The sequence below is a fragment of the Molossus molossus genome, unplaced genomic scaffold (assembly GCF_014108415.1).
Source record: "Molossus molossus isolate mMolMol1 unplaced genomic scaffold, mMolMol1.p scaffold_m16_p_10, whole genome shotgun sequence".
In the NCBI taxonomy this organism is placed as follows: domain Eukaryota; kingdom Metazoa; phylum Chordata; class Mammalia; order Chiroptera; family Molossidae; genus Molossus; species Molossus molossus.
In genome coordinates this window covers 103910986-103935684 of record NW_023425345.1, presented here as the reverse complement: position 1 = coordinate 103935684, position 24699 = coordinate 103910986, and the positions used below count along the sequence as shown (strand labels likewise).

At 41.2% G+C, this 24699-nt stretch overlaps 1 protein-coding gene across 8 annotated transcripts in view; it reads right to left on the bottom strand.

Annotated features, from left to right (window-relative positions):
• Positions 1–24157, bottom strand: part of ZMYM2 (zinc finger MYM-type containing 2) — a 130455-nt gene extending 106298 nt beyond the window's left edge. For 3 of the 8 annotated variants that reach the window (XM_036251101.1, XM_036251097.1, XM_036251105.1), the window contains exon 1: positions 13336–13357. In XM_036251101.1, coding sequence (XP_036106994.1) covers positions 13336–13337 — 2 coding nt within the window. In that variant the 5' untranslated portion in view covers positions 13338–13357. Of the gene's footprint in view, positions 1–6436; positions 6474–13335; positions 13358–22890; positions 23390–23883 lie in introns of those variants that run through there. The other 5 variants (XM_036251102.1, XM_036251103.1, XM_036251099.1 and 2 more) reach the window with 5 other exon arrangements.
• Between the last annotated feature and the right edge of the window lie 542 nt (positions 24158–24699).

Genomic DNA, 24699 nt, shown 5'->3' with positions numbered 1-24699 from the left:
ACGCCACAGTATTGCCCCAACCACTGGAAATCCTCTTACCCTGTATACCTGGTTTTTCATTCAGCTGAGGGCTACAACCAGAGGTTCATCAACTAACTGAGTCTAATAGCCTCCAGGGAAAAGCTAGAGGAAAAGTGAACCCTTGCTTGGCCTGCAAATGTACCCAGGAAAGTAAGACCTGACAGAGCTGTTTAACATGGGTCCACCCACACTCATCCAAACCCAATATAGGAACACCAGTGGAACACCAACAGGGAAAATTTGACATGCTCCAAAACCCACTGAAAAAGCCAAAATGGTGAAAAAAAGAAACAAATCCCAAATGAAAGAACAAGAAAATTCTACAGAAGAAGAGACAAATAAAATGCAACTAAGCAAGTTATCAGAGGTACAGTTCAGAGTAATGATGAGAAAGCTCAACAGCATGAGTAAAGATACAGAAATACAGAAAATCAACCAACTGGAAATGAAAAACCTCCAAGCCGAAATGAAGAATGACATAGCAAAAATAAAGAATACATTGGCGCCCTAGTCAATTTGGCTCAGCAGCTGAAGCATCGGCCTGCAGACCAGAGAGTCCCGGGATCAGTTCCCACTAGGGGCATGTACCAAAAAAAAAAAAAAAAAAAAAATACATTGTAAGGAATAACCAGCAGAGTAGAGGAAGCTGAGGATCAGAACACTGAATTAGAGAACAGGGTAAAGCCCTAGCCCCAGCTCAGTGGTTAGAGTGTCGGCTCATGGACCAGAGAGGCCTGGGTTCAGTTCCCACCAAGGGCACATACCTCAGTAGCAGTTTGTCCCTGGTCCTGATTGGGGTCATGTGGCTGGCGACCACTTGATGTGTCTCTCTCACATCATGGTTTCTCTCTCTCTCCCTCCCTCTCGCTCTATCTGAAGAGAAATGCAAAAGAAAAAAAGTCCTCAGGTGAAGATTGAAAAAAATAAATAGAAAACAGGGTAGAAAAAAAATCACCTAATCAAAGAACCAAAAATAAAAAGCAATTAAGTAACAGAAAGACAGCTTAAGAGAACTGTGGGACAAGATGAAATATAACAACATCCGCATCATAGGAGTGCTAGAAGCAGAAAATGAGCAAGGGTTAGAGAATATATTTGAAGAGTGACAGAAAACATCCTTAATCTGGTGAAAGAAAAACACATACAAGAACCACAGAGAGCCCCAATAAGAACTCAAAGAGGCCCACACCAAGAAAAATCATTCAAATGCCAAAAATTAAATACAAAGAGAGAATTCTAAAGGCAGCAAGAGAAAAGCAATAGGTTACCTACAAAGAAACCCCCATTAGGCTATACACTGACTTTTCAACAGAAACACTACAAGACAAAATAAAACAGCATGAAGTAATCAAGGTAGTGAAAAACAAGGATGTGAACCCAAAACTACTCTATCCTGCAAGGCTTTCATTCAAAATAGAAAGTGAAATAAAGAGCTTCCCAAACAATAAAAAAGGGCTAAGGGGGGCTAAGGGAATATATTAGCACAAAACCAGCACTGCAAGAAATGTTAAAAGGACTACTGTAATAAGCAGAAGAAATAGGAAGAGAAACATTACCAGAATAAACAAAAATGGTAATACAGTCAGCCCTCATTTATCACAGTTAATCAGTTCCAGACTCGACCACGACAAATGAATTTCCGCAAAGTAGAATTCTTTATTTATATTCTCAATTTGACTTTGGCGGCTTCCCTCTATCACGTTTTCTCAGCCCTAAAAAAGAAAAATTCTGACATATGCTGAAACATAGATGAACCTTGAAAAGATTATGCCAAGGGAAATAAGCCAGACACAAAGAGACAAATACTTTATGGTTCTACTTATCTGAAGTACTTAGAATAGGTGAATTCATAGAGTTAAAAAGTAGAATAAGGTCACCAGGAGCTGAGGTAAGAGGTACTAAGCACTATTGTTTAATGGGTAAAATTTTTATTAGGATAATGAAAAAGTTCTGGAAAAGAATAGTGATGACTTTTGCAAAACACTGTGAATATATGTAATACTACTGAACTGTACACTTGAAATAATAAATTTTACATTTGTATATTTAACCAGAAAATTTTTTTGTAATCCTCACCTGAGGATATTTTTCCAATTTATCTTCAGATAGAATGGGAGGGGGAGAGAAAGAGAGAGAAACCGATGTGAGAGGTTGCCTCCTGCACAACCCTGACCAGGGCCAGGGACCAAACCACAACTAAGGTACGTGTCCTTGACGAGAATCAAACCTACAACTCTTTGGTCCGTGGGCCAATGCTCTAACTGATAAGCCAAACTGGCCAGGGCTATCAGAATTTTAAAAAGAAAAAGAAATAGAAGCCATCTATATGGGTGGAAATATCACAAACACAAACAATGATTAACTACAATGAAAATATTTGCAACTGATATCCTAAAAAACTGAAGACAAAGAGGTCCTATAACCAATGAGAAAAAAACAACAACCAAAGAAAATAAAGGGCAGAAAAAAGGGAACACAGTTCACAAGAAAAGGAAATATAAAAGGCTATTAAATGTGTGCTATAGTTAAGAGAAATGCATATTTAAACTATAAAGGGTCACCAATTTTCTCTTACCACAAAGGCAAAGATCAAAAGATCTAACTATGTACTGAGAGTCTCATACCGAAACAAGTGTGAACTGATAAAACTTCCACAGAGGGCAACTCAAAAATATTTCTTTGACCAAGTAATTCCACTTCTAGTCATCCTTCCTACAAATATATTATTTAATGTTTTTATTTATTTTTATGTTTTTTGCAGACTTTTTAAAATGTATTATTATTTTTTTATTCTCACTGAGGACATTTTTGAATTTATCTTCAGATAGAGCAGGAGGGAGAAAGAGAGGGAGAGAGAGAGAAACATCAATGTGAGACAGACACATCAAGTGGTTGCCACCCACACGACCCCAACCAGTGCTGGGGACAAACTACAACTGAGGTACACGCCCTTAGCGGGAACCGAACCCGGGCCTCTCCCATCTGTGGGCCAACGCTCTAACCGATGAGCCAAACTGGCAGGACATTATTTAATGTTTTTAAGAACAAAATGTAAAAGGATATTCACTGTAAAATTAAAAGACTGAAACACCCTAAATGTCTCTCAATAGACAGCTGATAAAATAAATGACAATAAAAACATACAATGAAATATTATGAAGTCCTGCAAACAATGAGAAAGCTCTATATGTACTTACATACCAATATGGAACAACCTCCACATTAATTAACTAGAAACAAGGTACAGAACAATAGATAAGCACACACATACAAAGGCATACACAACATACATATACACACATACATACATGTCTGGAATATTTCTAGATAAGTATCTAAGAAAATGACAACAGTGGTTTGCTTCTAGGGAACAGAACTGTGTGGATGGGTCAGGGGAAGGAGGAAAGAGTCTTCCTTCTCACTGTTTTCCCTGCTTTGCCTTTTAAATTTGGTATCATATGCATATACACTGGAATTTGATTGGGGTTTCACTGAATATAGAAACAAAAAAATTAACATTTTTTACATTACTGAATTCTTTCCAACCAGACATATGCATATCTCTATACTCCAGTTTTCTTGTATGGCCTAAGATATTATTTTACAATTTCCTCCATAAAAATATTGCATATTTGTTATTGTTATTCCTATTTCTTGCAATAGTGAAATAAATTTTCCTATTACATCATAAAATGTTTAGAGAGCAAAGAAACACCTTAAAGTATAAAATACACAAAATAAAATATATTATTATATCGTTATGACCGATATAATAGATATTCATACCTTTAAAAGAACACAAATGAAATTGACTATTTAATAATATCCAGTGTTGCCTAGCCAGCGTGGCTCAGTGGACTGAATGTCATCCCATGGACTGAGAGGTACCAGTTCGATTCCAGTTCAGAGCACATGCCTGGGTTCTCAGCTCGATCCTCAGTAGGGAGCATGCAGAAGGCAGCCGAACTAAGTATCTCACATCAATGTTTCCCTCTCTCTCTCTCTAAAAAAATCAATAACATATTTTAAAGAAGAATATCCAGTGTTGGCAAGAATGTGAAAACATAATGGAAGTGCAGTAAGCATTGTGGCCCAGTGGATGGCAATTTGGCAGTTTCTAATAAAACATGCAATGTGTATATATTGATTCAGCAATTCCTATTTTCAGAATCTCTCCTAGAGAAAACATATGACCCCAAAGAAACCAGTACATAATATGTTCCGTGCAGCATTATGTATAACAAAAAATTAAAAATAAACTAAATGTCCATCAATATCTAAACTGTGTTATAGCCGTGCTGTGAAATATCACACAACAGTTAAACACAAAAGAGGTTGATCTTTATGTACTACCTCAGAAAACTAAAGACATACAGCTAGGTGAAAAAAGCTAGTTGCAGAAAAGTACATATAGTATGTATGTTCTTAAAACGGAAATACAAGTGTACTATATAATTCTTATGGGTACATGATAGTATATGAACAGAAAAAGATTTGCAACAATACATGCTAAACTGATAATACTGGAGAAGTAAGGAAAAGGATCAGAAGATCAATGAAAGATGACAGAACAGATTATACCCTCGTGTTGCTTATAGTCAGTCTAGTCACAACATTTCTTAATATATTTTTATCAAATATCTAAAACAATGCTACTCTGGCTTTAGAAACTAATAAGCATTTAATTAATATACTAAAAATCCATTTAAGGGTTATGATAGAGTCTAAACAACAATCCCTTTTGATCTAATAAATGAATAAACCAATTAATTCATTCAGGTTATCTCTAGGGTGCAGAATTTCTTCTTTCTCCTACGACCAAACTTTAACTGCAAGTACTGTCAAGTAATTTTAACTTTCTTTGGGGATCTCATCCACTCTCACAATTTTAAATACCTCAATACCCTAGACTCCTTAACTTATCTTAGTCAAGATGTTTCAAAGCCCTCAACCTGCCTACTCCAAGTTATTTTAAACATGCTTTCACTCTGTACCCACCTGCACCTTCTCCAGTTGTTGCCCCTTTGGGAAGTTATGTATCTAGCTACTCATAGAAATCTGGAATTCATTCTTAATTTCTTCTCCTCTCTTCACCTACAGTCTTGACATCCACCCCCAAGACCTGTTCTACTTCCACAATAAATCTTGAAACTGCCCACTCTTATTTCTTTTGACACCCCTCTAACCCTAGAATTTAACCATCATTTTTCTGTTGGATTACTCTTTTTAAGACCCCAGTCACGTCTCACATGGCTTTCCAGTGTACTTAGGAGTAAACGTTAAGATTCTTCCCTACCTTTAATATTACTGCTTGACGGGAACTGACTAAACGCCAGGCTCCATTTCAGCACCACTCTTCCCCACCTTGCTCATTAACTGCATTTAGCAGAAGCCTTCTTTCAGTTCATGGAAGGGCCCAAGATCCTCCTTATTTCAGGAGCCCTTTGTACACAATCTTTCTCTGCCTGAAATGTTCTTTTCTGAACTTCTTTCTAGTAACAGCCTAAATGTCACTCCCTGGAGATCCCTTCCTCTCAAACATTTCACAAACCCATTCCTGGTCGACATTAGATCTCCCTTGTTATAAACTCACATCATCACTCACACTTCCTCAGCTGCATTCATCCAATTTATAATCATGTTTACTTGTAATATATGTATCCCCCAATGGACTGTATGTTCCATGAGGACAAAAACCTATGTTCTTGTTGCTGCTAACTCCTCCAATGTGCACCCCGCAACTGAATTCTATCGCTCCCTCCCTCCCTATCATTTCACATTTGAGACTGTTTCCCCACTGTAAGATAGAAAATTAGGATAATTTCTTCAAAATATGAAATAAAGAAAATAAAAATGTATTTGCCCTGATTTGGTCGTGATTTTTATTACTTCTATAGTCAATTATATAATTAGCAACATGGCCTGATTTTAGTGCCTAATAAAAGTTATCATACCTAGTCCTTTTTAACCCTTAACCAAAGAAGTTAAAGGAACCCACACTTCGTTCTCTACACAGTTTTAAAACGAGGAGAGCAAAGGCAAACTTGAATATATGTTAATTTGGAAACAAACAATCAGTTATTTTTATATTTCGTATTCCAAATCTATGACCTAGTTTTACAACTTTTTAAAAAATATATATTTTTTATTTTTTAGAGAGAAAGGAAGGGAGAGAGAGAAATATCAATGTGAGCGAAACATCGAGTGCCTGCCTCCTGCACGACCCCTACTAGGCATCCAGCCTGTAATCCGGGCATATGACCTGATCAGGAATTCAACCCGGACCACTCAGTGCATGGGAGGACATCCAATCCACTGAGCCACACCAGCCCTGCTCTGACTATTTTTAATACTAATTTTTCCCTAGTGTTTAAAGGTGATGAAATAAATAGAGGGCTTTAAAAAGAGTAATAACCTTCTTTAGGTGAGTTCCAATGTTCCATGATTAAGACTTACGTAAAGAAACAACATTTGGAAGGACTTCTGGTCAAGATGGTGGCATAGATAAACATGGTACTGCCTCCTCCCATAACACATCAAAATTACAACTACAGAACAACCATCCTTCAGAACCGCCTGAAGTCAAACTGAAGGGAAGTCCTCCAACTACGAAATTGAAGAAGCAGCCACACCGAGACTGGTAGGAGGGGAGGAGGCGCAGACAGGCTGGTCCCAGCACCACATGTAACGGATAAAAATCAGGAAGGACACCTCAGCTGGGAAGGTCCTCCCTGAGGAGTGAGGGGTCCCCGTCCCACACACACCAGGCACCCAGCTCAGGGTTCCAGTGTCCATAAATTCTGGCTGTAAAAATCAGTGGGAACTGAGGCTGAGGGAGGCTGAGGCTTCTGGAGCCCCAGGCAGCTCCTCTTAAAAGACCCACTCCCTCTGAGCTCCAGTTCTGGGGGAATAGCTTGAAAGGCACCAGAAAGTCCAGCTGGTGTGGCTCAGTGGTTGAGTGTCATCCCATGCACCAAAAAGTCGCCAATTCAATTTCCGGTCAGGGCACATGCCCAGGTTGTGAGCCCGATCCCCAGTGGGGGGCATGCAGGAGGCGGCCAATCAATGTTCTCTCTCACTGATATTTCCATTTCTCTCTCCTACTTCCCTTCCTCTCTCTCTAAAATTAATTTTTAAAAAAAAATGTTAAAAAAAGAAAGGAACCAGAGACATACGGGGAAGAACTGAGTTGTTTGGCATCAGGGTGAGGAACAGAGAGGCAGCTTTCTCCTGGACAGATGTGCTGGTGGTGGCCGTTGTTCCTTTGGTGACCCCTGCACCCAAAAGGCTGGCAGTCCAGTGCCATTATCTGGGACTCCAGCAACATGGCTCAGACTGTTTACCCCGCCCTGGTGATTACTGATGCCCTGCCTCACCCCCACCCAACTTTCAGGCCCACCAAGCTGTTACCAGTGGCTTTTCCTAAGAATGACCTGTCTGGGCACATGCTTCAGATTTTCCTGAAATCTCTCACACAAGCAGCATCTGGCCTCAGCGAGCCCCATACCTCTCACTAAGAGGCCCTAGGGCTGGCACTAGAAGCAGCCAGCCTTGGTTCATAGCTTGGCTTTGCCTAGGCACCTCCAAGCCCAGCACAAGCAGCAGCCATTGGCAGATAACTTTGTAGCTTATGCTGGTGGCCCCAGGTAGAATACAGGCAGTGGCTGACCTTGCCCCAGAGCCAGCACACCCAGTGAACAGCTTCAGACCACATCGAAGCATCACCACCCACTCTACAAGTGACACACACACTCAAGGAATGAACCAGAGCACTGCTGAAGTAAGTCTTGCTCTGTGTGGTGGTCCCCTGGCACAGCTGATAATCCAACGTAGTAAGAGGTCAGTGGTTAGTGGGCACAGCCAGTCCTTACAGCTGATCAGCCTGAGTAAAACCCTCCTAATGATGTGCCAACAGCAATCAAGACTCAATTACAACAGAAGGGTGTACAGTCCACCCAAGGAGTGTACCTCGAGGGCCCTGCTGGATGATCAAGGAGGCTGTGCCAGTGGACCCTACAGGACATCTACTACAATAGGCCACCCTAGTAAGCCGAGGAGACATAGCAACTCTACCTAATACACAGAAACAAACACAGGGAGGCAGCCAAAATGAGAACACAAACATGTCCCAAATTAAAGAACAGAACAAAACTCCAGGAAAAGAATTAAATGAAATGGCGATAAACAATCTAACAGATGTAGAGTTCAAAATATTGCTTATAAGGACGCTCAATGAACTTAGTGAGAACTTCAGTGAACTTAGTGAGAACTTCAGTGAACTTAGTGAGGGCCTCAAAGCATAATAAAGGACCAGTCAGAAGTGAAGGATGTACTAACTGAAATAAAGAATAATTTATAGGGAATCAATACTACAGTAGGTAAAGCCAAGAAGCGAACCATCGGTTTGGAATACAAGGAAGCAAAAAACACCCAATCAGAACAGCAAAAAGAAAAAAGAATCCAAAAAAATGAGGACAGTATAAGGAGTCTCTGGGAAAACGTCAAACACACCAACATTTGCATGATGGGAGTTCCAGAAGGAGAAGAGAGAGGGCAAGGAACTGAAAACCTACTTGAAAAAATAATGACAGAAAACGTCCCTAACTTGGTGAAGGGAACAGACATACAAGTCCAGGTAGCACAGAGTCCCAAACAATATGAACCCAAAGAGGTCCACACCAAGACACATCATCCTCAAAATGCAAAAGATAAAAACAAAGAGAGAATCTTAAAAGCAGCAAGAGTCCGGCTGGTATGACTGAGTTGTTAAGCGTCAACCCATGCACTAAGAGGCCACCGGTTGGATTCCCAGTCATGACACATGCCCAGATTGTGGTCCCTATCCCCAGTGGGGGGCATGCAGGAGGTGGCCAATCAATGTTCTCTCTCATGGATGTTTCTATCTCTCTTGCCCTGTCACTTCCTCTCTCTCTAAAATCAATAAAGGGAAAAAATATGTTAAAAAAAAAAAAAAAGCAATTAGTTACCTACAAGGGAGCTCCCATAAGGCTGTCAGCCGACTTCTCAAAAGAAACTTTGCAGGCCAGGAGGAAGTGGCAAATATTTAAAGTGATGAAAAGCAAGGACCTACAACAAACATTACTCTATCCTGCAAAGCTATCATTCAGAATCGATGGCCATATAAAGAGTTTCCCAGACAAGAAAAAGCTAAAGGAGTTCATCACCACCAAACCAGTATTATATGAAATGTTGAAGGGTCTTCTTAAGAAGATTAAAAAATGTGAACAATAAAATGGCAATAAATACGTGTCTATCAACAATTGAATCTACAAACAATAGGAGCAAGCAGAACAGAAACAGACTCATAGACAACAGATTAAGTTTTTGTTGGTTGCCAGATGGGAGGGGAGTTGGGTGAAAAAGATGAAAGGATTAGGAAGTACAAATTGGTTGTTACACTGATGATCCTCAAAGGTAAGGAGGGAGGTGGGACGGGAAGAGAGAAACCAAAGAACTTACGTGCATATATGCATAAAGAACAGACATAAGACAATAGTGTGGGGAAAGCAGGAGGAGGGCGGGATTGGGGAGGAGGAGGTGGGGGGGGGAAGGGGGATATCTGTAATACATTCAACAATAAAGATAAGTTTTTTTAAAAAAAGAAACATTTGCATCAATAAGCCAATGGGACCACAAATTCAAAAAGGCTGAACTTCAAGTAATAATAAGTATTTGTCCAATATAAATTATTACTAAATAAAAATGTATCGCCCCTGTTTCATAAGACTCAAAACTCGTGACAATTTTTATCAGAATTCTTTCCCAGAGATATGTTCTTCAAATGTTTTGTTATTGGTCTTAAAAACTCAAAGAAATACAAAAAAGACATGGAATATATACCAAAGAAAATCTTTGCTTTTCCTCTCTTAATGGACAAATTTCAGAAAGTAAATAAGCAATCCTACCTATCATTTACAATTCAATATAATTTTTATTTTAATTATCTAATAACTGTGAAAAGCTCTGAAGCAAGGGCACTTAGTCTTATTTCATTTCTCCCCTTTATTCAACTCCTCATGACTTCAGTTCTACTTTTTTGTCTTCCAATTTTATCCCATATCTAGTACAATAATAACTACCATTTATAAAGACATACTAGGTACCACACTCATCAAAACTAAAATGTACCTTATGCCCTGACCAGCTTGGGTCAGCAGTTAGAGCATTGGCCCAAGGACTGAGAGGTTGCAGTTTCGATTCCTGGTCAAGGGCGTGTGCCTGGATTGCAGGTTCGATCCCCAGCCCTGGTCAGGGTCATGCGGGAGGCAATCAGTCAATGTTTCTTTCTCATTCCTTCTCCCTCCCTCCCTTCCACTCTAAAAATCCATGGGAAAAAAATCCTTGGGTGAGGATTAACAAAACAAAACAAAAAAGGTACCTTATAATAGATATCTTAAATATATTAGGACCCCAGTTTGCAGATGAGTAAACTATTCTGTTATCAGATAGCTTTCCTATGGCATATAGCCAGCATACAGGTGGTAAAACCAGAGTTTGTACCTAAAGTCCACATACCTTTCATTATACAACATCGTCCCTCAATCATATACTACTAAGATTTGTGAAATGGTCTGATAACACTAACTGCTAGCATACAAATATTAATCAACTAATACATTTATAAGATATAAGGATAGGAAAGGGACTAAAAGAACATCAGACTTGGGTCGAAAATTTCAATTGTTGATAGTCTATATGTAAAATATTTGTAATGATAACCGGGAAATATTCTAGGAATATATTTTTTAAATGTAAACATTGGTCTCAACAGAAATGGATTACAAGGAACTTTCATTTATCACGTCACATATTTCTTTATTATTTGAAGATTTTAAAAGCTTTTTATTTGATGAAAAGGTGGAAGATTTTTTTTAATTGATTTTTTAGAGAGGAAGGGAGAGATAGAAACATCGAGGTGAAAGGGAAACATCAATCAGCTGCCTCCTACACACCCCCAACTGGTAATCAAGCCCCCAACCAGGCATGTGCCCTGATTGGGAACTGAACCAGGACCTCTCAGTCCATGGGAAGACACGCAATCCACAGAGCCACACTGGCCGGGCAAGAGCATGTTTTAATTTTATAACCAAAATATACTTTAGAACTGTCCTGATTCACAACTATTTCTGTATATAGCCTATTATGCTTCATTGTTTATACTTATTCATTTACAGATTCTCTCCACCAAACTGAACATTGAGAACCTACCTAAAAACATAACAGATTGCTTAATTGATTTCTTCTTTTTAAGGATTTTAAAATCCAGACTAGTTTTCAGTTTGTTTCACAAGCCAACAAGAATCACTCAGTATTTTTATTGTTTTTAAATAGATTTTTAGAGAGAAAGGAAGGGAGAGGGAGAGAGAGAGAAACATCAATGTGACAGTGGAACACTGACTCACTGCCTCCTGCACGTCACCTACTAAAGACTGAGCCACATGTGCCCTGACCAGGAATAAAACCCATAACTTTTCGGTGCATAGGACGACACCCAACTGAGCCACACCAGCCAGGGCCCTCAAGTTTTTGCAAAGTAATTCAATCAGTTCAGGCTGGGCTTTAGAAAAATTAATCTGGCTGTAGATTGGAGTAAATACTAGGATACAAGTGTCTTGTAAATACATATAACTCCGTATTTCCTAACACAATAAACTATGGTTCAAGTACAAAACAGGAGATAGTTGAATAACTTAGGAAATAAGGACACTTAAAGGTCTAAACATTTGGGGAAGTAAAAAAAACAATGAAACATATAAGAATAACACCATGTTAAGTTCAAAGTCCCAGGAGTCAAGAGAGTTTCAAGGAATACAATAAATCTCAAGTGTTACAGAATTAAGACAAAAAAGAGGCATCTGAAGATTTGACAATAAAGTCACTAGTGATCTTCAAGAAACAGATTTGATATTACAAGTCAGTGAACTACTTTTGATAAAGAAAAAGAAAGAAGCATGCAAGTTTGAAAAAGGTACAGAAATTCTGGAGGATAGGGCACTTTAGCCCACTTTTAGACTAATAAAGAAGACAACACAGGGAAGTTAGTCGAGAGGAAGATATAATCCTGCTCTTTACCATCAGATAAACATTCAGTGAGTTTATAGTACCAGTGGTAGCAACAAATTCGCGTTTGGTCCATACAGATAATTGTACCTGCTGTTAACTGAGCACCTGCTATTGGCCAGTCTCATAGCCTATATTATTATTAAACCTTATCTTATAAACAATCTTAGGAAAATAGGCATTACTATCTAATTTGTCAAATGAGTGAAATAAGACTCATTGGTTAAATGACTCACCAGGAATCACCAAATGATACATAGTAAAGCAAAATTGAGTTTTAACACTTTTTAAAGTTTTTTTAAATATATTTATTTTACTGATTTTAGAGCGAGAGGAAGGGAAAGGGAGAGATAGAAATATCGATGAGAGAGAACATCAATCAGCTACCTCCTGCACACCCCAACCAGGGAGCAGCTGGCAACCCAGGCATGTGCCCTGACCAGGAATTGAACAAGCGACTTCTTGGTGCATGGCTCAAATCTCAACCACTGAGCCAAACAGGTCGGGCTGGGTTTTAACAGTTTTATTAAGGCATAATTTGTATACAATAAAATTTACTTATTTTAACTGAAAATTTGATAAACTTCAGTAAAGTTATATACTTCTTGTGTGGTCATTATCAACAATCTAGTTTTACAATACTTTCGTCATCCTATAGGTTCCCTTGTAGACAAGGCATATTTGAACCTCAGCCTACCTCCAAATTCATGTGACACTGCAAATCTTCTAGCAACACTCAAGTGACAAAAATTGATTGAGGCAGAAAAGCTGCAAAATTAAGTCCCACTGGTTCCCCGCCCATGTGAAGTCCCAACACACCACTACAGCCACACTTACATGGCATCTCACCAAATTTAAGGTTACTAAAATTTGAATATTTCTCAAATAAGCACAGCATAATTAGACAGCATAATTAGGATGCTATTACTGATACTGTGTGATATTTCTTTTAAATGCAAAACAAGTTAGGAGGAAGATTGGATTAAAACTGCTGGGCAATGACATCCAGGATGAAAATGTGGATATACAAATGAAGAGAACAAGGAATAGAAGTCAAGAGTTTGTGTCATGGAAGACAAAAGACTAATTTGAACAGAAGCTTCTGTTTGATGAGCAACACAAACTATTTGAGATGCACAATGAAATGACTTCCTAAGCAATTGTTAAAAATTATTTGACTAAGAAACAGGACTATACAATATTAGAACAGACAAAAGTAGTTTTGCGACTTACATTTAAGGCTTTTATCCATTTTGAGTTTATTCTTGTGTATGGTGTAAGTTGGTGCTCTAGTTTCATTTTTTTGCATGTACCTGTCCAATTTTTCCAACTTAAATGTAAGTCGCGAAACCATAAAAATCCTAGAAGAAAACATAGGCAGCAAAATCTCAGATATCTCACATAGAATTTTCACTGATATATCTCCTAGGGCAAGAGAAACAAAGAAAAAAGTAAGCAAACAGGACCACATCAAACTAAAAATCTTCTGCACAGCAAAAGAAACCATCATCAAAACGAAAGGGAACATACAGTATTTGCTAAGGATACATCTGATAAGGGGTTAATTTCCAAAATATATAAAGAATTCATACAACTGAACAAAAGGAAGACAATCCAATTGAAAAAATGGGCAAGCCCAGCCAGTATGGCTCCGTGGTTGAGCATCGTCCCGTGCACCAAAGGTCAACCAGTTGATTCCTGGTCAGGGCACATGCCCAGGTTGTGTGCCAAATCCCCAGTAGGGGGCATTCAGGAGGAAGCCAATTGATGTTCTCTCTCATTGATGTTTCTCTCTCTTGCTCGCTCTCCCTTCATCTCTCTCTAAAATCAGTAAAGAAAATAAAAATATTTTTAAACGGGCGAAGGCCTGGCTGGTGTGGCTCACTGGTTGGGCACTGACCCATGCACCAAGAGGTCGCCAGTTGATTCCCAGTCAGGGCATATGCCCATGTTGTGAGCCAAATCCCCACAGGGGGCATGCAGGAGGCAGCCAATCAATGTTCTTTCTCATCGACATTTCTCTCTCTCCCTCTCTCTCTAATAGATCAAATAAGAAATAATAATAATAGCCCTGGCCAGTTTGGCTCAGCAGTTAGAGCGTCGGCCTGCGGTCCGGAGAGACCCGGGTTCGGTTCCCGATAAGGGCATGTACCTCGGTTGCAGTTTGTCCCCAACCCTGGTTGGTCGTGCGGGTGGCAGCCACTCGATGTGTCCCTTTCACATCGATGTTTCTCTTTCTCTCTCTCTCTCTCTCTCTCCCTCCCACTCTATCTGTACAAAAAATGGAAAAATGTCCTCGGGTGAGGATAAAAAAAATTTTAAAAAAATAAAAAAGAAATAATAATAATAATAAAAACGGGCAAAGGACCTCAGTAAACACTTCTCCAAAGAGGACAGATGGCCAAGAGATATGAAAAAAATGCTCAGTCACTAATCATCAGAGAGATGCAATTTAAAACTACAATAAAGTATCACCTCACACCTGCCAGAATGGCTACCGTCAATAAATCAAAAAACAAGTGCTGGCGAGGATATGGGGAAATGGGAACCCTAGCACACTGTTGGTAGGTATGCAGAATGCTACAGCCACTGTGGAAAACACTATCAAGTTTCCTCAAAAATTTAAAAATGGAACTGCCGTTCTGGCCAGTTTGGTCCAGTGGTTAGAGCACTGGCCCACACACCAAAGGGTCTATGTTCAATTCCCGGTCAAAGGCGCGTACCTGGGTTGCAGGTTCAATTCCCAGCCCCAGTCGGGGTAGTGTAGGAGGCAACCAGTCGATGTGTCTCTCTCACATAGAGAGATGTTTCTCTTTCTGTTTGCATTCCCCCCACAGCTTCCCTTCCACTGTTTAAAAAAAAAATCCACACCAAGGTCATGGGTTTGATCCCCGGTCATAGCACATACAAGAATCAAGCAATGAATGCATAAATAAGCGGTACAACAAATCAATGTTTCTCCCTCTCCCTCTACCTTCCTCTCTTTCTCTAAAATCAATTAATTAAAAAATTAAAAAAAAAAAATCGATGGAAAAATATCCTCCGGTGAGGATTAACAACAAAAAATAATAATTTTAAAAAATTAAAAAATGCAACTGCCGTTTGACCCAGTTAACTCTTTTCTGGGAATATATCCAAAGAATCCTGAAACACCAATCAAAAAGAATACATACACCCCTATGTTCATAGCAGTGCTTTTTACAATAACTAAGATCTGGAAAAAGCCCAAATGCCCACCAGTAGATAAATAGATAAAAAAGCTGTCACATAAAACAACAATGAGGTATCATTGTCAGAATGGCCGCCATCAACAAATCATCAAACAACAAGTGTTGGTGAGGGTGTGGAGAAAAGGGGACTCTAGTACACCGCTGGTCGGAATGCAGACTGGTGCAGCCACTATGGAAAACAATACGGTGTTACCTCAAAAAGTTAAAAATTGAATTACCATTTGACCCAGTGATCCCACTTCTAGGAATATACCCTAAGAAGCCTGAAACACCAATCAGAAAGAATATATGTACCCCCATGTTCGTAGCAGCACTATTTACAATAGCTAAGATCTGGAAACAGCCCAAGTGTCCATTAGTAGACGAATGGATAAAAAAGCAGTGGTACATATACACAATGGAGTACTATGCAGCTGTAAGAAAGAAAGATCTCTTATCCTTTGAGACTACATGGAGGGACCTGGAAAGTATCATCCTAAGTAAAACAAGCCAAACAGAGAAAGACAAGTATCATATGATCTTACTTATTTGTGGAATATAATGAACATAACAGTCTGAGGAATGGGGTAGTCCCAGAGACGAGGAAGTGGGGTACAGACTGACAATCCCCAGAAGAGGGGGTGATGGGGGAGAGATAAACCACAGAACTTATATGCATGTATGCATGAACAATGGACATGGACAACAAAGCTGAGGACAGAGCAGGGAGGGAAGGGAAGGAGGGAATCAGTGGGGGAAAAAGGAGAAACATCTGTAACAAAAATTAATTAATAAAAAAATAAAATAAAATAAAAAAGCTGTCATACATTTACAAAATGGAATACCATGCAGCTGTAGAAAAGAGGATCTCTTACCCTTTGAGACAGCATAAATGGGTCTGGAGATTATTATGCCAAGCAAAATAAGCCAGTCAGAGAAAGACAAATATCACACGAACTCACTTATATGTGGAATCTAATGAACAAAATAAATGGATGAACAAAATAGGTCCAGAGGCATGGATGCATGGAGCAGACTGACAGACCTCAGAGGGGAGGGGGGTGGGAAGGTAGGGAAGAGATTAATCAAAGAATACACACACACACGCATAGACGATGGATACGGACAACAACATGGTGGAAGCCTGGGATGGGGCAGCGGCTGGGTGGAGGGAGGCCAGTGGGGAGATTATGGGGGACATCAGTAATACTGTCAATAATAAAATAAAATTTAAAAAAATAATACATTAAAAGAATAAAGCCAGCACTTTCATTTTGAAAAACTGATAAAAATAAACAGAAAGTGAGATAATATTTAGTTATGATCGATGGAAAGCTAAAACTAGTTTAATTTTACAATAATCATTTTATATAATTAAAACAAGGGCCAAATTTCAATTACTTCTAAACAAGCATTAGAACCATGAATATATTAAAATTCTGATACTATGTTAGGGCCAGAAATAAACTAGTATAATGAAAATAAAACATGACAACCTTCAAAGAAAAAAATACAAATATAAATCTAAAACAAATAGATATGATTAAAATTTCATTTAATCTAAATTTTCACTTCCACTCTAACATTTTCTTAATTCTACAGAATTGAAAGCACAATTCGCTAAGATGATAATCACTACACCTAACCAACAACTTAAAAATTCCACATCAGGATACTGAAGTATAGCATTCAAAGTCTATATGTAATACTCGTCTGAGCATAGAACCAAAAAAACTGCTGACCATTTGTTAACAGAAAATATCTGTTTTGGGTTTTGTTTTTATTTTTGTTTTTGGTACGTGCTCCTTGCGGGAACTGAACCCAGGACTCTCTGGTCCACAAGCCGATGCTCCAACCACTGAGGCAAACCAGCCAAGGCAGAAAATATCTTTTTTGTATGACTTTATGATATACAATATACAATACATAAATATATTTAATAAATGACTTCTACACTCCTTGACTGATTAGCCTGAACTAGTCTCAGTCTGGTCCAGCTCAATAGTCCAAGAAACACTCTTCCTAGGCAAAAAAAAAATGCCTCTTTGAAATGAAGGATTATAAAACTGTTCCAACATTACAAGAAAAGTTTTCTCAATGTTTTTAAATTAGAAAACCGTAATTTCAATTCCAAATTCTTACAAAAATAAATCCATACAAGGTATGAAGGTAACTACAGCAAAAGTAATATACACTGGCATTGTTATATAGAAAAAAAAAAAAACTGAGTAATTTGTCTCATTGAATTAGTCACAATTTATAAACTCTCTTCTGTCTGAAAACTCTACTGTGCAATCACCATATTACTTAAAATAGCCATTTTGGTATTTTTCCTATCCAATCTAAATGGTTAGAAAAAAATAAGTTTACTGCAAGAATTACAAAAGACCTTTCACAATTTCTTTAAGATTGCAACAATTAATTCTATTCCTAGTAAATTTATCCTAAAATTACAATTTTTTTAATCCTCACCCGAGGACATTTTTCCATTTTTGTTCAGATAGAGTGGGAGGGAGAGAGAGGAAGAGAAACAGAGAGAAACAGTGACATTGAAAGAGACAAGTCCATTGGCTGCCTCCCACACGAACCCAACCAGGGCCAGGGACGAATTGCCACGGAGGTACGTGCCCTTGGCCGAAATTGAACCCTTTACTCATTGGTCAATGGGCTGACGCTCTAACTGCTGAGCCAAACCAGCCAGGGCAAATTACAATTTTTTTTTTACCCTCACCCGAGGACATTTTCCCATTTTTTTCTTCAGATAGAGTAGAAGGGAGAGAGAAAAAGAGTGAGAGAGAGAGAGAGAGAGAGAGAGAGAGAGAAACACATCGACATGAAAGGGATAAGTTGAGTGGTTGCCACCTGCACAACCCAACCAGGGCCAGGGATAAACTGCAACCGAGGCACACGCCCTTAGTGGGAACCAAATTCGGGTCTCTCTGGACCATGGGCCAACACTCTAACAACCACTGAGCCAAACCGGCCAGGGCAAATTACAATTTTTTTAAATACGTTTTTATTGATTTTTTTAGAGAAAGGAAAGGAAATATAGAAACACTGATGTGAAAGAGAAACATTGATCGGCTGCCCACCCGCTACTGAGGATCAAGCCCACAAACTGGGCACGTGTCCTGACCTGGAATGCAACCAGAACCTCTCAGCCCATGGGACAACGCTCAATCCACTGAGTCAAACTGGACCGGCTTAAAATTACAATTTAACATTAACTTTTAATATCAGAACCATACTAAAATATTTAATAATTTATGGACAAAACATTTTAAACACTGTTTGTTAGAGATGTAATTGACACACAACACTGTTAGTTTTAGATGTACCTTTTGAACCTTTAAACTTTAAATTCACAGAAACAAATTTGACTTCAAATTCACTAGGAATGTTATTACTGAGGGGAAAAAATCTAGAACCTCTGGAGAAGTAAGAGAAACCTGATCTTTGGCAGCCTATGGACAGTAAAGAAAATGGTTGAGCCCTGGCCAGTTTGGCTCAGCGGTTAGAGCGTCGGCCTGTGGTCCGGAGAGACCCGGGTTCGGTTCCCGCTAAGGGCACGTACTTCGGTTGCAGTTTGTCCCCGGCCCTGGTTGGTCGAGCGGGTGGCAGCCACTCAATGTGTCCCTTCACGTCGATGTTTCTCTCTCTCTCTCTCCCCCTTCCTCTCTCTCTCTCCCACTCTATCTCTACAAAAAATGAAAAAATATCCTCGGGTGAGGATAAAAAAAAAAAAAAAAAGAAAAGAAAATGGTTGAAATTCTCTAACTATAATTTGATAACTCTTCAAGAAGAATAAACAAAAACAAGATAACATGTAATAATGAAATAAACGCGTTTTTTTTGTTTGTTTTTTTAATTTTTTATCCTCACCCAAGGACATTTTTCGATATTTTGTTCAGATAGAGTGGGAGGGAGAGGGAGAGAGAGAGAAACTTCAACGGGAAAGAGACACATCAAGTGGTTGCCACCCACATGACCCAACCAGGTACATGCCCTTAGAGGAAACCGAACCCGGGTCTCTCTGGACCGCAGGCCCACGCTCTAACGGCTGAGCCAAACCGGCCAGGGCAAAATACACAAGTTTTTCAAACACAGATCTGCCCTGGCCAGTTTGGCTCAGCGGTTGGAGCGTCGGCCTGCGGTACAGAGAGACCTGGGTTCGGTTCCCGCTAAGGGCACGTACCTCGGTTGCAGTTTGTCCCCGGCCCTGGTTGGTCGTGCGGTGCGGGTGGTAGCCACTCGATGTGTCCCTTCACATTGATGTTTCTCTCGCTCTCTCTTCCTCTCTCTGAACAAAAAATGGAAAAATGTTCTTGGGTGAGGATAAATAAATAAATAAATAAATAATAAAACACAGATCTATTAAATACTTATCTATTTCTCCTAATATCCAAAGTTTACTCTTAAATCATTTCTTAAAATAGTAAACATTAATACAGAATATTGATCAAATCAGTAAAAATAAAACCCTCAACAGTCATACACTCTTCTAAATTAAAAATCATGAATTTTCCTTAAATTTTATTACTTCTACCCTGGACGGTGTAGGTCAGCAGTTAGAGCGTTAGCCCACAGACCAATGATTCTTGGGTTCGATTCTGCTCAAGGGCATGTAGATCAGTTGCAGTTCGTCCCCAGCCCTGGATGGGGTTGCACCAGAGGCAACCAGTCAATGTCTCTCTCTCACATCGATATTTCTCTCCCCATCTCTCTCTCCTTCCCTCCCATTCTATCTGAACAAAAATCCTCGGTTGAGGATTAAAATAAATAAATATATAAATAAATTTTATTACTTCCCATTTTCAATGGACTTCTGTGAAGTTAAAACAGGATAGAACAAATCCCAAACAAGTCAGGTGATCAAGTGATTTTGCAAACTCCTACACATCATTTTTTTTTAAGCTCTAAATTATATTTTCCAATGGTATACAAAATTTTATTCTAGGGCCATGGCCAGGTAGCTCAGATGGTTGGAGCATTATTACCAAGGTGTGGGGGTTCGATCCCCAATCAGGACACAAACTTAGGTTGCAGGTTTGATTCCCGGTAAAGGCACACAGGAGAGGCAACCAATCAATGTTTCTCTCTTATCAATGTTTCTCTTTTCTCTCACAAACTCATCCCTTTCCCCTCTCTCTCTAAAATCAGTAAAAACATATGCTTGGGTGAGATTTTTTAAAAAGACTATAAACACTTGTAGATGGTACATCCACGAAAAATCTGAAACATCCATATGTCAGCACCTATGTGACATCTGAATCGATGCAGGACTGTCTCACCAAATGAGGTACAGAAGTCCAGACCATGCGATCACAAGTAAGTAGAACATGGACAAGTAGGGACCACTCTGTACCTTTCCCTCAACTGTTTAAAAGGACAGGTGGGAGGGGAACATGATACACACTTATTAAGAATGCACTAACCCTGGCTAGTGTGGCTCAGTTGGCTGAGAGTCATCCACTGATGTGGTTCCTGGTCAGAGCACATACCCAGGTTTCCAGTTCGGCCCCAGGTCAGGGTGTGTGCAGGAGGCAAATAATCGATGTTTCTCTCTCACATCAATGTTTCTCTTTCTCTCCCTCCCTCTTCTCCTCCCTCTCGCTTTCCCTCCCTCCCTCTCTCTACAAAAACCAATTTTTAAATAAATTAAAAATATACTAAAAATGCCATAATTATGCAAAGTATTTTAAATGTCAAGTATATATAATAGTGCCTAACTCATATTAAGTGCCCAATAAATGTAAGTAAAAAAAAGAACTTACTGAGTCAAGGTTAAGTAAAAATTGTCAGGTTCTCTTCATCTTATTGTCTGGCACATTAAAACACCCTTAACTGGTATTTTAAAATCATTTTTAATTCTGAGCTAAATCATTAAGCAAAACAAGAATGCCATTTGGTATTATTTTTCTTCCTCTATATATTAGAAATACAAACAGTACCTATATCAATGGGTTTTCATGAAGATTAATTACTAAATACATGTTAAAAATTAGTTTGGACATGTGTGGAAATTACACAATGTAAATGATACACAGAGATTCAATATACTACTCCCTGTAAACTTGGAAGTTTCTAAATAAACTTTTTCTTTTAACTTAGATTACAATTGTGCTGGAACACAGTAGCGGCTCAATAAATGACATTTTAATTACCCCACAGGCTAGTTGCTAAGATTAAATAACAGATGAAAGTGTCCTGAAATGTACCTAAATGACCTCTATTTAATATAAGCTGTCATCCTTACATCATCCTTCACAATCAGTATTAAGCAAATATTCATCATCAGTTAACTGGTTTTTGACCCATTTGGGACTTAATAATTAAGTATAAGTTACTACACTTATGACTCACCTGACAGAGATCTTCAGGTTACAGTATCAACTGTCAATGGGCTCAAGAGATACAATGTGTCCTGAGTACTAACTTCACTGATATTTTGTAACTAATTTCAAATGAGGAAGGTTTTGACTGGTTAAGTTCATTTTACCATCTAGAACATTACCAGACTGACTTAAAACCAACAAATGACAAACACTAAACAATAATTCTCAGTTAAAATATTTAAGAATGGCTCAAGTGAAGCCCTGGCCATGGTAGCTCAGTTGGTTAGAGCATGGTCACATGGTTGTGGGTTCAACCCCCAGTCAGGGTATACACAAGAATCAACCAATGAATGCATAAATAAGTGGACCAACAAATTGATGGTCTCTCTTTCTCTCTCTCTCTAAAAAAATCTATTAAAAAATTTTAAAGCATTTATTTATTTTTATTTTTTAGAGAGAGAGGAAGGGCTGCCTCCTGCACACCTCTGGGAACTGAGCCAGGTCAGGGAATCCAACTGGGACCTCTCAGTCCATAACATGACACTCAATCCACTGAGCCACACTGGCCAGGCCAAAGCATTTATTTTAAAAAAAAAAAGAATGACTCAAGTGAAGACTAATGAGCACAGAAGATGGGGAACTCAGAGAGTAACTGGAGCAGTGCACTGGTGTGATTAGCATACTAGTTGGTGAACTGAGAATACTAAAGGAGTCATGCCTAAGCAAAGACATGAAAGAGACCTACCAACTCATGAACCCTGAGTGTAAACATTTGAGTTTTAAATCAGACACAAAGAAAAAGTTAAATGGTTCTTTCTATTTTTCCGATCCCTTCAGTCAATATCCACTGTAAAGGTAGAAAAAAATGTTAAAGATGGTTGCTTGCATAGCATTTAAAATGAAATAACTTCAGTTCTCACTGTGGAACTCTAGAGGGCGCAAGAAATATGCCCTCGTTCCCATCAACCCACCTCTGGGTAACGTGAGCAGCTGCAGGACCTGAGGTTTGTGTTGCAGCAGCAGGAGCGGTATCTGCAGCGGTGCAAACAGCAGTGCCCATTCTCAGCTGCCTTCCCAGCCATTATTCAGGCTTGCCCGGTGGGGGGCGGGGGGTTGGGGGTAGGGGCGGCTGCCACCAAGGGAAAGCGCCTCCACCTCAAAACAAGGGGACAAACAAGTCCCAGGGCTAAACCCCTACAACCTGACAACTTCTAAGAGCGACAAATCAGGGGCAAAGGACTCACAATGAGGGTGTTTTCTTTCTCACTTTCTGTCAAAGATTCACCACACAGGGTTGAAGGCGATTCCTATTCCTGGGGTAAGAGGAAAAATGAGAAATGTATCAAGAACTATCTATCCAGGTGGGACAACCAAGCCTTCTCACACACAAAAAGACAGAGAAGGGAATAAGAGGTCAAAAGGAGGTTTGGCCCTTCTGTTATCACTGCCCAACCCAAGACCAACAATCCCTCGTACGTAAAACGGAGCAAAACGGCGTAATACATGAATTTGGTCCAAAAACCGAAGTAAAAGGCAAAATCTGGACGGAGAAGGGGGAGGGCATCCAACCTGCCCCGGGGAAAGGATCGGGGGAAGGGCAAACGTTGCCTCGACGCCAGCAAGGGTATGGCATTTTCTCCCAAATGGACGCACCCAGCGTCTCTCCCGTCACTCCAGGCACCAACTCCAAGGTAAGAGCGGCTCACGTCGCTGCTGGGTTGAAATCTCCCATATTTGCCCCAAGCGTTTGCCCTGGGCCCGAGACTTGCCCCCCCCACCCCCGCAGTCGGCGACCGGCTGCGCTGCCTCCCCGTCCGCCATTAGAGACCCAGCCAAACAATACGTGCGGAGCAGGGCCTCGCAGTGCCGGGGAGGGGAGCATGGAGCAGGCCCAGCGCGGACGCGGACCCTCGCCCCCAAACTTGGGGACCTCGGGCTCCGGCGCAGCCCGGGGAGCGGGAGGACCGAGAACCCCTCCCCCGCCGCCCCCCGGAGAGAAAGGAAAATGCCCGCAACCCCCCCGCCACCCCAGCGCCCCCGCCGGGCGCCCCCCACACGGCGTCCTCACCCGGCCCTCCCGGCCTCGCAAGGCAGCCCGCAGCCCTCGGGCCGCACGCGACGGTGCCGTGACATGAGCGAGCCCGGGCCAGCTCCCGGGCCCGACGCGCAGCAGCGACGGCGGCCGCGCCGCGGGGGTTAGTCCCGGGCCGGTGGGAGGCTCCGAAGGCCGCCCTCGCCCATCTCCGCCTCCCCGGCCGCCTCCGCCTCCGCCTCCCGAGGCTGCGCTGCACCCAGCCACCCCCACCGTTCGCGGGCCGGGACTGCGAAGACCGCGGGGACGAGCCTCACCCGGTTCTGGCTGCGGCTCCGCGGAACGAACCTCCCCTCCCCCGACCCACCCCCTTCGGCGACGCGCACAACTCCGCTCGGTCCAGTCCCGGGTTTAGCGCTGTGAGCGGGAGGAGGCGGAGGAGGCGACGCGGCTGAGCCCGAGCACGCCCCGCCCTCCGCTCAACCATTGGCTGGCTGTGAGGGCCGGCCAGGGTGCCTGGGGCGAGTCCATTGGCTGAATCTGCTTTCCTTCAGGAACCCCTTGAGGGGCTGGCCTGACAGGCTGTCCGTCAGGGGCAGGCCACACCCCTAGCGTTTCCATTCCCTCGCCCCTACGCCAGCCTAGGCCTGGGCCGCGTCCCTCCCTCCTCGCCCCCGCCCCCCGCCCCGCCCCCACCCGGCCCGTCAGGTCAGCGGCCCGACTTTAGTTGCCGCCGCACCGGCCAGGGGTTTGGACCCTGCGGGAAGGAGGGGATTCCCTGTGTTGGGACGGCCAAAGACACTGAGGCCCGGCCGCCTAGGCCGCCGAGGCGGTTCCCAGCGTTTTGCCCTGGGAGGGACGCGGCCTCGATGTCCCCAACGCCCTCCTATCCAAATCCTTAAGGCCCGGTGCGGGCCGCCAGGCAGGGGCTGCCCGGGGCCAACGAGGTCGGGCGGCGCGCGAAGGCGTTCCCGAGCTGTGTAGGGTTGACGCACGTCCACCCGCGCCTCGTCCCGTGAGG